A 15,435-nucleotide genomic window follows, 5' to 3' on the forward strand; every position below is an offset into this window, starting at 1 on the left:
GAATATTACATGCTTCATATACTTACTGTTATCACTTAGTCGTGTCTCTTTGCAACCCCATGACTGTAGCCCGCCCATGGAATCCTCTGTCCATGGAATTCTCCAGGCAAGAATACTGGAGTGGGTTGCTGTGGCCTTCTCCAGGGATATATATATGCAGGCTGCTGCTGCTGCTAAGTCGCTTCAGTTGTGTCCAACTCTGTGCGACCCCATAGATGGCAGCCCACCAGGCACCCCCATCCCAGGGATTCTCCAGGCAAGAACACTGGAGTGGGTTGCCATTTCCTTCTCCAGTGCATGAAAGTGAAAAGTGAAAGTGAAGTCGCTCAGTCATATCAGACTCTGAGCGACCCCACGGACTGCAGCCCACCAGGCTCCTCCGTCCATGGGATTTTCTAGGCAAGCGTACATGCTTTCCCCCAAATATAAGGAATAAGAAAAAGGGTCCATTCTCAACACTTCTATCCAACACTGTATTAGAGATTCTAGCCAGGGAAATTACACAAGAAGAATAAATAAATAAAAGGCATCAGACTGGAAAAAGAGGAGGTAAAACTATTGCTATTCACAGATGACATGCTCTAATACTAAAAACAATCCCAAGCTATCTACTAAAGAACTATTAGAACTAACAGCTGAGTTCAAGAAAGTTGCAAAATCCCATGTTCATGGATTCAGAAGGGTTAACACTGTTAAAACAACAGCAACACTCCCACTAATCACAAAGTCAACTCAATCTCTATGAGAATTCCAAATTAGTTATCTGTAGAAACTGCCAAGTGGATTCTAAAAACATCACTGCTATTTATTCAATGATTCTTACACTGCAACAATGCGTATACATCATACATAAGAAAAAGGAAGTCACAGAGTTTAAATAACTTGTCATAGTCACCCATGACAAGAGCATAAGTGGCAGAGAGAGAATTCAAATCCAATTTGGTCTTGTACTTAGTGTCCTTCCCACTATCTAAACTGTGATACTCATTATTTTACATACTATTTTAGAACGGATCAAAGATCCTTTGAGCCTATCCTTGAAACCCCTGCCTAATGTCTCGTGCTCTAGGTTAAAAATTCTTGCTTTAATACAAAGAGAAAAAAAAAAAAGCAGAGAATAAATCGTAAGAAAATAGATATCTCACAATGTGGACCCAATGCACCAAAATACTGTTTAACTTGGATCAAATACTCCTATGATTTTATGTTGTCCTTTTAATTATAGTTTAAAATGTCACCCACAGTATCAACCTTGGACACTGTAAAACAATGAATAACTTAAGAACTAAATTACCACAAAAAAATTCCATTATAATCACAGAACACTCCACAGCACCCAAGTGCCTTTCTTTCTTCTATTATCCTGCATCACAGTACTCATCACTCCAGAGTCAATGTTTATCTCCCTAGAAGATTAAAAGGTACTTCAGTGCATGAATCTAGGTCTTAGTCTCTTTGTATGTCCAAGGCCTAACATAGCAGGGACACAGGAGGCATTCAACAAATATCTTCCGAAACAAAAGAGGATGGAATGGCAATAAGGGAAGTACCTATACTGCATGTAATCTTCATATTTTTAATATATGCATAATGATGTAACTGTGTTGTACCTAGTGAATATAAGATGGAATGAAGTTACCAATAATCCCTGGTATCAGTGATTTATGAAAATTCTAGTGAAGTATAACATTTCATAAAAATTAACAGCCCTATAATAAAATCTAGCTGTTATAAGTATTTGGCTAGAGATGGCAGTAGTAATAGTTATTGTTGTTATTAATAGCTACCACCATTTAAACTGATCCCAGACATTTATAACCATTATTTCACTCATCACAACAAATCCTGCAGGTTAAGTTTATTCACCATTTTATAAGCTAAAAAAGAAAGAGACTAGAAACTTGTTACAGAATCAAACAAAAGATTTAAACCTAACACATTCTGACTGCAAAGTCCAAGATCTCCCAGTATTTCACCCTAGCTCTCGACAATGTTCAAATCTGGAGCATGAGAAATCTCTACACATAGCAGTTCTTTAAGTTTTCCTTAATAAATAGTCTGTTTTTTAGGGAAATTCTTCTCTGCTATACAATATGATCTTCAGTAATAAGATACTGAAGGAATTCCAAGTCCAAATTACCACATTCAAGAGAATATTAGCTTAAAAGTAAATACTGGCATGACGTACACTAACCTAGATAAGCTTAGGTTTCGTAAGTAATAAATTGCTAGAGGTTGCAAAATGTAAAACTATATTCTATCGAATCTACAAAAACCCTCCACTATAACTTGGTACAATTACTTTCTAGAGATGTGGTCCATTTAACAAAAAGTTGATTTTTACCTAAGATGTTGCAGCCTAGAACATATGTTCAGTTATAACCAAGAAATGGCACTATAATTAGTTCTGTCAGAGCTATTTTGCACTCAGAAATACAGACTCATTCAATTTATGAGTTGTTTACACTGCCTAAGTTATAACATTGGCTCTACCACTTAGCAGTAGCTTGATCTTGAAAAAGTTACTTCACTTCTGTGCCTAAGTTTTCTCTTTATAAAACAGGAATAATAAGGATGATCTGTTTATCAGGTTTTAAGGATTACTGAAAAATCATACCTGAAAAATCATGTGTTAAGTAAGTATTAATTACTACTAGAATCGCAAAGAGTCAGACATGACAGAGTGAATGAACTGAACTGAATTGATAATTATTCCCAAATTGACCTCTTTCTCTTGCTTGCTTACGCTCTCTCTCTCTCACACACACACACATGCACACACAAATTCCACTCTGAATAATTTGTTCCTTTTACATAACAACAGAGGAATGTAATACAGAGTAAGTATTCATTTTTATCCCCAAAATTTGTCTGAAATATTGTCAATGGTTGTTTACAGGAAGCAGCATATAGCAAATGTGCTTTAGATCAGATGTACCCAGATTTGAATCTCAAGTCTACCACTTACAACACAACCTGAGTAAATAATACAGAAGAGTAATTTCTACTTGTAGAAAGGTTGTGAATATTAAATGAAATAATATATGTAAATCACCTAAAAGTGCCTACTGCTTATTAGGAGTTTAAGTAACATCAGTCTTCTTCCTTCTCAATGGCAGCATAAGAATGTTTTCCCTTCCAAGATCTTCGCATTAATATTTAGCCCACTAGACAGAATTGTTCTACAATTAAAGTAAGACCACAATAAGAAAGGCAGTGAAATCACACGTAAAATTAAGTTCACAATTTTCAACTGTTTTATCATTTAAGTTTTTAAGTTCAATATCCATGCACAATTAGGCATTCAGGGCTCGTGGCAGATTTAGGAATTAAAGTATAAAGATAAACCATTTCCTCTGTCCCTGTCCCAAGAACACACATACTTCTCTAACTCCCAAATGACTTAGAGGATCACTAACTTTAAAAAGTACATTTAAATCAGCGATTCTCAAAACTGAAGCAATTTCGTCCCCCAGGAAATAGCTGGCAATGTCTGGAAATATTTTTGACTGCCCTAGCTGGGAACAGTGCTACTAGCATATTGTGGATAAGGATGCAAAACATCCCACAATGCAGAAGACAGGCCCCCCTCCACACCATAGAATTAACAGGCCCAAAATGTCAACAGTGCCAAGGCTGAGAAACCATGATCTTTAAAAAACCAAAGTATTATAATATAGAAGCTTTCTCCCCAAAAGTATGTTCTTGGACAAATTTTCATTGAAGACATAACAAGAAATAAGCAGCTTGATTATCTCAGATTGGAAACTCCTGGTACTGCTAAATACCCATTACGAAATTCCCAGTCTAAAGAGGAAGTGAGGCTTTGCATAGTTGTGCTTTTAAGTTTTTAAAAGAGCTCCAATCTTTCTTTTTTTTTAATTGAACTGTAACTGATGTACAATATTATATCAGTTAAGGTGAACAATATAATGATTCACAATTTTTAAAGGTTACACTCCACTTATAGCTATAAAATATTGGCTATATTCCCCATGTTATATATTCTTGTAGCATATTTTATATTAATACACGATAGTTTGTTCCTCTTAATCCCCTATCACTATATTGCCTCTCCCCTTTGCTCTCCTCACTGGTAACTACTAGTTTTATTTTTACATCTGTGACTCTGCTTCTTTTATGTTTACCGTGCTGTGCTTAGCCACTCAGTTGTGTCTGACTCTCTGCGAACCCATGGACTGCAGCCCCTCAGGCTCCTCTGTTCATGGGGATTTCCTAGTTTGTTATATTTTTTATATATTTACTAGTTTGTTTACTATATATATTTACTAGCTTACTATATGTTTACTAGTTTGGTACATTTTCTTAGATTCCATGTGTAAGTGCTATCACATAGTATTTGTTTTTCTCTGACTTATTTCTCTTAGCATAATACTCAAGTCCATCCATCTTCCTACAAATAGCAAAATGTCATTTTTTTTTTTAGGGCTGAGTAGCATTTCCATTATTGGAGAAGGAAATGGCAACCCACTCCAGTGTTCTTGCCTGGAGAATCCCAGGGACGGGGAAGCCTGGTGGGCTGCCGTCCATGGAGTCGCACGGGGTCGGGACACAACTGAAGCGACTTAGCAGCAGCAGCAGCAGCATTCCCAGTGTATTAATACATATACATATACACCACATCTTCTTAATCTATTCACCTGCTGATGGACAATTAGGTTGCTTCTGTATCATGACAACTGTAAATAATGCTACTATTAACACTGGGGTGCATGTATCTTTTAAAATTAGTGTTTTGTTTTGTTTTTTGGCTGTATGCACAGGAGTGGAATTGCTGGGTCACATGGTAGTACGATTTTCAGTTTTTTGTGAGACCTCCATACTGTTTTCCACAATGGCAACATCAATTTACATCTTCACCAATAGTGTACAAGGGTTCCCTTCCCTCCACATCCCCACCATTTGTTTGTGTTCTTGAAGACAGTCATCCTGAGAGGTGAGTGATCTCATTATGGTTTTGATTTGCCTTTCCCTTAAGATTAGCAATACTGAGCATCTTTTCATATGCCTGTTGGCCAGCTGCATGTCCTTTTTGAAAAAAGTCTATTCGGTTCTTCTGCCTATTTTTTAATCAGGTTGTTTGGTTTTCTGATGTTGAGTTGTATAAGCTGTCTAAATATTTGTATATTAACACCTTATCAGTCATTATTTGCCTTCTCACACTCAGTAGGCTGTCTTTTTGTTTTGTTGACGTTTTTCTTTGCTGTGCAAAAGCTTTTACATTAATTAGGCCCATTTGTTTCCTTTTGGCTTTTATTTCTTTTGCTTTAGGAGATGGATTTTTAAAAAACATTGCTATGATTTATGTCAAAGAGTGTTCTGCCTATGTTTTCCTCTAGGTGCTTATAGTTTTAGGTCTTACAGATAGGTCTTTAATCCTATATGTATTTAATCATTTTGAGTTTTTGTATATGATGTTAGAGAATGTTCTAGTTTCATTCTTTTACATGTAGCTGTCCAGTTTTCCCAGCACCATTTATTGAAAGTGTTGTCTTTTATCCATTGTATAGTCTTGCCTCCTTTGTCACAGATTAATTGACCATAAATGCATGGGTTTATTTCTGGGCTCTCTAATTCTGTGCCATTGATCTGTGTGCCTGTTTTTGTGCCAGTACCATACTGTTTTGATTACTGTAGTTCTGTGGTACCAACCACTATTTTTTAATTAAACAGGTGATTTGTTAAAGTATTATTTATATTACAAAGCTTCTTATACCACACTTCTATCTTACATTCATACAAAATATTAAAAAGCTCACATTTTTGTGATACAGAAGCACAGTACATGAGGCCAACTTTCAACGGATATCATTATTATATACCAAGTTAACAACAATCAAAATCTGATAATATGGCTGATGGGGGAAAAGCACAAACACTGTTGCCGGTATAAACTTTCTGAATGCAAATTAGCAGTATCTATCCAAATTAAAAATATCTCTTAGCCCTAAATTATACCTACTAAAAATTAATGCACATACACACTTCTATGCAGAGTACATCATGAGAAACGCTGGGCTGGAGGAAGCACAAACTGGAATCAAGACTGCCGGGAGAAATATTAATAACCTCAGATATGCAGATGACACCACCCTTATGGCAGAAAGTGAAGAACTAAAGGCCTCTTGATGAAAGTGAAAGAGGAGAGTGAAAAAGTTGGCTTAAAGCTCAACATTCAGAAAACTAAGATCATGGCATCCGGTCCCATCACTTCCTGGGAAATAGACGGGGAAACTGTGTAAACAGTGGCTGACTTTATTTTTCTGGGCTCCAAAATCAATGCAGGTGGTGACTGCAGCCATGAAATTAAAAGACGCTTACTCCTTGGAAGGAAAGCTATGACCAACCTAGACAGCATATTAAAAAGCAGAGACATTACTTTGTCAACAAAGGTCTGCCTAGTCAAGGCTACTCCAGTAGTCATGTATGGATGTGAGAGCTGGACCATTAAGAAAGCTGAGCACCAAAGAATTGATGCTTTTGAACTGTGGTGTTGGAGAAGACTCTTGAGAGTCCCTTGGACTGCAAGGAGATCCAATGAGTCCATCCTAAAGGAGATCAGTCCTGGATGTGCATTGGAAGGACTGATGCTGAAGCTGAAACTCCAATACTTTGGCCACCCGATGCAAAGAGCTGACTCACTGGAAAAGACCCTGATGTCGGGAAATATAGAGGGCAGGAGGAGAAGGGGACGACAGAGAATGAGATGGTTGGATGGCATCACCAACTCAATGGACATTGGTTTGGGTGGACACCAGGAGTTGGTGATGGACATGGAGGCCTGTTGTGCTGTGGTTCATGGAGTCGCAAAGAGTTGGACACGACTGAGCGACAGAATTGAACACGTGTATGAAGATGTGTAAAAGAATATTCCCTGCAGCACTGTCTGTATTATAATAACAAAAGATTAACAATACCGAAGTCCATCATTAAGTGGCTAGTTAAGGAAAGTGAAACTGAAGTCACTCAGTCGTGTTCGACTCTTTGCAACCCCATGGACTGTAGCCTACCAGGCTCCTCTGTCCATGGGGTTTTCCAGGCAAGAATACTGGGGTGGGCTGCCATTTCCTTCTCCAGGAGATTTTCCCAACTCAGGGATTGAACCCAGGTCTCCCGTATTGTAGGCAGACGCTTTATCGTCTGAGCCACCAAGGTATACTCACATCAAGGAATATTCTCAAATTTTGGAAATAATGAGGGAATCTGTATGTGCTTATATAGAACAATCTCCTAGATAAATTAAGCTAAAAATAATAAGCCACAAAATATGCAGCTTATTCAAAAGAAATATACATACACACTATATACCACATATCTTATACATGGGTGTATAACACACACAGACACATTTGCATACATATCACACAGTATTGGGGCTTCCCAGGTGGTGCTAGTGGTAAAGAACCCGCCTGTCAATGCAGGAGATGTAAGAGATATGGGTTCGAATCTTGGGTTGAGAAGATCCCCAGGAGGAGGTCATGGCAATCCACTCCAATATTCTTGGATGGAGAATCCCATGGACAAAAGAGCCTGGCAGGCTAAACTCCATGGGGTCACAAAGATTTGGACATGACTGAAGCGACTTAGCACACACTATTGCTGGAAACACACACAAGGAACAGCAAGAATGACTGCCTCTAGGAGAGGGCCAAGAGTGTGATGGAGATTTTCACTGGTATGTGTGAGGGTTTTGTTTTTTTTTTGCTGCACTGGGCCTTAGTTGCATCATGCGAGATATTTTGCTGTGGTGCAAAGACTGTCTAGTTGCAGCACCTGGGCTCCAGAGCACGCCAGCTTCAGTGGTTGTGGTGCACGGGCTCTTTAGTTGTGGCACATGGACTCCAGAGCACACAGGCTCGACAGCTGCAGCCCATGAGATTAGCCGCCTCACAACATGTGTTTTCTCAGTTCCCGGACCAGGGATCGAACCCACATTCCTAGCACTGCAAGGCAGGTTCTTAACCACTGGACCACCAAGGAAGTCCGTAAGTTGTTGTTGTTGTTTTTTTAAACAGAACTTTATTCTGGTTCTTTCATTTACTGACTATAATACATAAGTCACAAATTATGAGCCTCGGTATTCTCCAGCTTGAAATAATGATAATAACAGCCTTGCTTATTAGTTATTATGAAGATCAAATGAGAGCATAAATTGCTTCATAAATTATAAAGCAGCATACAAAATTATAAATTAGTCTTCTAACTGAATTCTCCAAACCAACTATAATAATAATAATTATCATTCTTCTAGCCAATTTCTCTAAACCCGAAGATGGGAATGTTTAAGATGGAATGTAAATGCAGATGCTATCTTAGAACACACATTTTTACTTCACATATAGCTTATTTATTTTTTAATTAAACTATAGTTGTAATTAATATTATATATAATACATGTATTTATATAAAAGGGTAAATTTTCAAAAACACTGTCATATAGAAATGTTAAATCAGCTGATTACAGAAGAAATTCATGCTTACTATTGAAAAGAAGTAAAAATTATAACCATGATATCATAAATTTGGGGTTTTTTTCTTCCAGTCTTTTTTCTATGTATGCTTCAGTAGATTAGATTTATCTAAATAAAATGTTTCTACTACTGCTACTGCTAAGTCACTTCAGTCGTGTCCGACTCTGTGCGACCCCATAGACGGCAGCCCACCAGGCTCCCCTATTCCTGGGATTCTCCAGGCAAGAAGACTGGAGTGGGTTGCCATTTCCTTCTCCAATGCATGAAAGTAAAAAGTGAAAGGGAAATCGCTCAGTCGTGTCTGACCCTCAGCGACCCCATGGACTACTTTACTGTAAAACAGCATTCACATTACAACATCCCTCAGATTAAAAGCTCCTAATAAACATAATTTTTAATGAAGATAATCATATTTTATCTTGATGATGAGTTCAACTACTTTAAAATGAAATTCCTATATATGGGTTTACCTAATGAACTCTGTCTGGATTAATTTTTCATTTATTTCCACCAATTCTCCAAATTATCCAGATCTCGATCAATGGATGTTTTCCCTCCCCTCCCTCTCTCCCTCTCCCACTCTTTCTCTCTCTCAAGGCATCTTCCTAATTTTGGATTCCACAGCTCCAATTTTATTAAGTTTAAAATTCACAAAACAAGAAGCATATAACTATGTTTATAATTCTTTGAAGAGCAAGTGCTGTGCTCAGTCGTGTCCCACTCTCTGCAACCCCATGGATTCTACCCCTCCAGGCTCCTCTGTCCACGGGGATTCTCCAGGCAAGAATACTGGAGTAGGTTGCCATGCCCTTTGAAGAGCAAGTAAAACAGCCTAAATTGAGACCTTAAATTAGACTATTAGTGAAAGGGAAATCAGAACCATGATTTGTTACTAAATAAAGATGCTCAATCTTTTCCTACAACATTTAGTCTATTATTATTGTTCTGTCTACAGAGAAAACAAAAAAATACCCTCAGGTTATTCCTAGGAAACTCTCTATTGGACAAACCAACTGTTCCTAATTAATTTTAACTATGACATCTCCTCCCAAATGCTGAACATTCCAAGCCATTTTTGAAAACTGTTAGATATTGCTCAGGGAAGCAAAGATTTCCTGAGTATACTGGACAAAAGTATCATTATTGTGCCTTTCCCATAGTAGGAACTAAAATAATAAGTCATACTGAATAAATACTTCTTTTCTGTTTCTGAGAACATGTTGTAATTTTCACACTCTACCCTGTAATTTACCATCATGCTTGTTATACCAAACCCCAAAGGGGATACACATATTAATACATATCGCCTACTTTTAAAATGAAATTGAAAATAAACCCAAAACTGAAATTATGGGAGATTTTTTTTTCCCTCCAATTTTCAAATTTTCTATAATGCAGTTATATCACTCTTGCAATCTTAAAAAAGCATTAAAAGAAAAAGTATCCTTATAGCATTTATTGTTTTTGACCATATATTAAGATTGTTTTAAGTCCCATTCTAAATGTTCTTTTTAGTATTAAAAAGAAAATCCTTGCTAAATTAAAACAAGAAAACTTCAGCATAGAGCTGAACTGACAGAGTATTATTTAAAATACTCCCATTATGCCATCTTTCAACAAAATAAAACCTTTCTCATCATCAAAAGCACTACTTGTGCATCCACAGTTGTATTATCAAGATACCATGAAAGGTAACTAGAGATTCAGAGGCAAAGGACACTGCTTCCATACTTTTGAAGTTCAGTACCTAACTAGGAAAACAAGGCAAATACTGAAAAAGAAAATTTAAAAATACAAGAGAGCAATGGATATGCCAACCACCTAGTATATAATAAAGTACAGTAGACAGCTTTTGAAGTCCTACAGACTTTGGTTCAAATCTTAGATCTTACTACTAATTCATGTAAATTATTTCCTTCGTTTGTAAAATGGAGTGTTAAGTAAAATTCTTAGCATATAGTAAGGGAAGTTAACAGTATTATTATTAGTAGAGATGCAGACTTAAAGAAGAAATGAGCAATCAGCAAAGCTTAAAAACAGGAAGTATTAATATCTTTTTGTCATCTACTACCATAAGCAAAAATCACAAGATCTTTCTCATTCAAGTTTTACTTCTTATTGCCAAAAAGAAAATAGAACACCTGGTAAAGAAAACTGAAACCAGAAAACACGAAGGCTATAAAGCACTAAAGCACCCTAGGAAAGTCACCACTAGATCTCCAAATCACAGAATACGATCTATTAAAAAAATGTTCTTTGGAAAGGTCTTTAGATCAGCTAATTCAAACTCTCCAACTCTCTAGAATTAAGCTCCATGCTTTCTTCTGTCTCTGAGAGCCAAGAATTGTCATCTATCTTGTTCATAAGTATATCCTCAGCACCTAGAATAAATCCTAGTACATAATAAATGGTCAGTACATATTTGTTGGATGAATAAGAAAACTGAGGCCTGGAGATTTAACTCAATGACACAGTTAACCTCCCGGCAGAGCTGGGACTGAAACTAACATTTTACTATTTAGCATTCTATCCTGTCTGGAAGCTAGACTATGATAATTTAGATAATTTATCTTGGTGGTTGGGGAGTTGGAGGATTTGCTGGCAGGCAGGAGAAAGAGGAACGAGAAAATTAACCTAGTTTTCAGGTGTTTTTCCCAACTGTCAGTTTTGCTCAATTGATAGAGGCCAAAAATTCTACTCAAGACAATTCCAGCATAGAGCAGCGCACATAATAGGTACTTAACAAATACTGGCTGAATAAATCAACCTACTGCAAAACTGTTATCATTTAATAACCAGGGGCAGAAACTAACTTCAGCATCTGTTTAATCTTTGTAACTGTCCCAGAGTTCTTCAGAATTTTCAGTCATTCACAAGACAAATATTATTAATAACTTTCTTCCAGATATGCGCTGAGGGAGAGAGATGAAAGATGTCCCTGCCATGTAGGATCTCACTTGAGTATGCCTATGTCTGAGTGTGTTGTGAGGGGGTGATGGTGACATAAACAGATCAATAATGAATGTGAAACCAAGTCGCACTGTTATCTCAGCTTATTTGCCTCAAGCAGTTAAAAATTCAATTAAAAAACACAAATCAGCCAAGTTTTAAAATAACAAGCAGGCACATTAGGTATTTAAACACTTGGGAATATTCTCTTTCCAGTGCCTTTACAATATATCTTATTGCTTCCTAATGTCTTAAATGGCTTCCCTGGTGGCTCAGCGATAAAGAACCGGCCTGTCACTGCAGGAGATGCAGGTTTGATCCCTGGGTGGGGAGGATCCTCTAGAGAAGGAAATGGCAACCCGCTCCATTATTCTTGCCTGGGAAATCCCATGGACAGAGTAGTCTGGCCAGCTAACAAACAGTCCACGGGGTTGCAACAGTCGGACACAACTTAGCGACTAAACAAAAACGTCTTAAAATGAAAATGTTCTAACTTGACTTATCTGGATATTCAATATAAATGAACCATCGATGTTTGTTCTCTCATATGTGAAACACTGAACGATAATACTCCTGATTCAGTATTTACTCTGTGTACATGTTAATATTTAAATATATAACCACAAGAACACATTTAAATTGTTTAACTGTCTATAAAACTGACAGAGCCGGAAGAAAATATTCAGAGATGAATGACAGTAAATAGAAACTAAAAACATAACCTTACCCAGGAAGAAAATAAAGTACACACACAACTAAGAAGCAAATCTGTATTAGTTCTCAGAAGAACAAAATCTTCAGGAGGGGAGAACTCTCGCTGGAATTGGCCAGCAGAGCGGACGAGCAACAGCTTGCCAACAGGATCTTGTTTAATGCATATCACTAACCACACTATTAGAGAGTGAACACCCATAAGTCAATGTTGCCATTCCTCAAGTTTGAGTTTCAGGAGGACCCTTCCAAAGAGATTCACTACCAAGACTAAATCACCACATTCCAAGTCTTTTTCCCCATTTATCTGCTTGTCAAAATAGGATAAGCAAGACTAAATAAACTGGAAAATAACAGACCTCGCACTTACGAAGCTGAAAATTCCTACAAGCTGAAGTTACTTATTTTACCTAAGGCACATTGTTTATACGTGATTCCTGGTTACTGAGGGAAACATTTTTCACTCAGTTTATCCTAGAATGCTAGGCAAAACACCCCCAAAGTCTCTTATTCCTCAAACAGAAAACTTTCTGGCCCAAACGTATAACCTATCCCAATGTTTTGCCTCAGAAACCCTGAGATATCCAGGCCAATACAAGGTGGCAGAGAGATACTACAGGGCAGGCAGGCAGGCTGGCGTGGGCCCCAACAGGAAAGTCCGTGACCACCGGTTCTGGAGAGAACGGGCTGAGAAGGTGAGGTTAGGGTGAGATGTGGTCAGAGAAGCGCCAAGGGACTGACAGGCGTACAACCTCTCTCCATCCAGGACATCACCGGAAGACTGTAATTGGTTTTCCCAACGCAAAGGGAGGAACGAGGTTCCCAGAGTGATTGATGCTGAGCGGTTTTCTGGGAAGCACGAGGACTGACTCTGAAGGAAGCAGAAAGGCAAGGCAGAACAGAGCACACAGGTTTTGGTGAAGGTTCCCCCAGGACGAGTGATCTCTTAGGTCCTTCCCAGCACCAAGACGGGCGGAACCATCACACCTGTGAAAGGATGTTTCCCTGCTATCCCCATGGACAGCGATAGAGAGCCTACCCGGTAGGAGTGGTAGCAGAACTGAGGAGGGAAAGGCTGAATCGGGGGATCTCACCCAGCAGGAAACCTGATCAGCAGAAGAGGCTGAAGCCAGGGTAAGCGGGGTAAGAACGCGCTCGGGGAGGATGAGACTTATTTGGAAGACAGGCTGACTGGAGGAAACTGCTGGGAAAGGGAGGGCTTTCGTCGGACTCCAGTGGGAAAAGGCCGGTTTAGCGAGGGAAAAGCCTGGCTGGGAGGGGGCCCTGAGCGCCTGGCTCGGGAAGGTGACGCTGCCTGTCCCGAGGGTGAGCCTCGCGCGGGGCGAGGGCAGACCCGGCGGTGAGACTGAACCGCGCGAGCTCAACAGGAGCTCACCTGGGGTGCGTCTGGCCTGGAAGGAGGAAACTTCCTGGGTGGGTGAAGGCGGACAGGAGAAGGTCGGGCTCCCATCCGGCGGGACAGGGGCACGGAGGGGTCTGGAGGAGGGGGCGCCGCGTGGGGCGGGGCCGGGGCGCGAGTGGCGGAGGTACCGGCTCAGGATGGCGTCCTCCCGCAGTCACACTCACACTCACATTCACAGGCGCGCGCGCGCGCTCTCAGTATCGGCCGCCCCGCCCGGGGCGGAGAGAAACTGCTCGGGTCGGTGAACCGTAGGGCGGTGGGGGAGGGGGCCGGGGACACCGGCCGGCCGAGCCCGGCGGACCGGCGGGCGGCGTTACCTGTGTCAGGGAGAGCTGGGCCGCCGCAGCCATGGTGTTTCCATCATGCACGGGAGGGGAAGGAAGGACGGGCGGACAGGGGCTCGGGGCGGGGAGGAGGCGGAGGGAGCGGCCGGAGGCGAGGCCCGGGCCGGCTGGCGGGCGTCTCCCCTAACTTCGACAACTTCCCTCCTCTCGTCCACCCCGCCTCGCCTGGCCCCGCCCGCCCGGCACAGGCCTCGGAGACACCCAAATCCTGGCGCCGGAGTTTTTGCTGCTGGACCGGAGCCTGCCCCGGGGCCGCCTGAGAAAACCCGGCGCGGACAAGTAATTAAGGCGGACGGGCTGTGGAGCAGAGGCAACTCCAGGTTGTCCTGAAAACTTTAACGGATCACCTACCCATGCTAAGCCTATGCTTCTGAAAAATGGGAAGAACTATATCCAGAGTCCAAGTTGCTTGCGAGGATTAAATGAGATAATGATAGGAAATAATAACGGTACTCTTTATATGCCAGAATCTATGTTGGATGCTTTTATTTTTAAATTGTGTAAATGACGGAACTGAGACATAAATAAGTTGTACAAATGAAACTGAAACACAAATAAGTGTCATATGTAAGGGCCTACAACTGATCAGATAGCTGGTGAGTTAGAATCCAAGTATGACTCCAAAACTTTTCATTTAACCATCTGCTATTAGGGTGAGCACCTGAAGAATTGATACTTTCAAACTGTGGTGTTGGAGAAGACTCTTGAGAGTCCCTTGGATCCCAAGGAGATCAAACCAGTCAATCCTAAAGGAAATCAACCCTGAATATTTATTGGAAGGACAGATGCTGAAGCTAAACTCCAATACTTTGGCCCCCTGATATAAAGAACCCACTCATTAGAAAAGACCCTGATGCTGGGAAAGATTGAAGGCAAGAGGAGAAGGGGAGGACAGAGAAGATTTGGTTGAATGGCATCACTGACTCAATGGACATGAGTCTGAGCAAACTCCAAGAGATGGTGATGGATAGGGAAGCCTGGCATGCTGCAGTCCATGAGGTCGCAGAGTTAGACGTGACTGAGCTACTAAACAACAACATTAGGGGGTGATATCAAAAGAGAAGACTATCTTAAGTCAAAATCTAGGTAGGAAGGGAAATAAATACTCTCCAGGCTCTCTGGCTGCCTGCCACACTTAGACCCCAGTTCAGTGAAAGAACACTGGGGCCTCCTCAGGGGCTGCAGCACTCCTAACTCCCTTCTTAGTCCCCCTGGCAAACTCCTCCTACTCTCTCTCAAGACACCACCGAAGTACCACCTCCTTTCAAAGTATCTCCTGACCTCCCCAAGTCAGATTTACATACTTATCTGAACATTTCTTCTCTATCTTATGATGTCATCATCACCCTAATGACTCTTTACATCTGTCTGCCCTCTAGATGAGATGGTTGGATGGCCTCACCAACTTAATAGACATGAGTTTGAGCCAGCTCCAAGAGTTGGTGATGGACAGAGAAACCTGGTGTGCTGCAGTCCATGGGGTCACAAAGAGTCAGACACTACTAAGCGACTGAAC

General features: G+C 40.4%; 2 protein-coding genes across 9 annotated transcripts in view; one reads left to right on the plus strand and one right to left on the minus strand.

Annotated features, from left to right (window-relative positions):
- The window catches only part of EPS15 (epidermal growth factor receptor pathway substrate 15), a 148,158-nt gene extending 134,072 nt beyond the window's left edge, over nt 1–14,086 (minus strand). For 4 of the 8 annotated variants that reach the window (XM_060408937.1, XM_042247911.2, XM_060408930.1 and 1 more), the window contains exon 1: nt 13,893–14,086. In XM_060408937.1, coding sequence (XP_060264920.1) covers nt 13,893–13,925 — 33 coding nt within the window. In that variant the 5' untranslated portion in view covers nt 13,926–14,086. Of the gene's footprint in view, nt 1–13,548 lie in introns of all 8 variants that reach the window. The other 4 variants (XM_060408929.1, XM_027969989.3, XM_042247920.2 and 1 more) reach the window with 1 other exon arrangement.
- Nucleotides 13,004–15,435, plus strand: part of OSBPL9 (oxysterol binding protein like 9) — a 270,472-nt gene continuing 268,040 nt past the window's right edge. The window contains exon 1 of the mRNA XM_042247965.1: nt 13,004–13,286. The gene's annotated coding sequence lies outside the window, so the exon portion shown is untranslated. The remainder of the gene's footprint in view (nt 13,287–15,435) is intronic.

The sequence above is a fragment of the Ovis aries genome, chromosome 1 (genome assembly GCF_016772045.2).
Source record: "Ovis aries strain OAR_USU_Benz2616 breed Rambouillet chromosome 1, ARS-UI_Ramb_v3.0, whole genome shotgun sequence".
Lineage (NCBI taxonomy): Eukaryota > Metazoa > Chordata > Mammalia > Artiodactyla > Bovidae > Ovis > Ovis aries.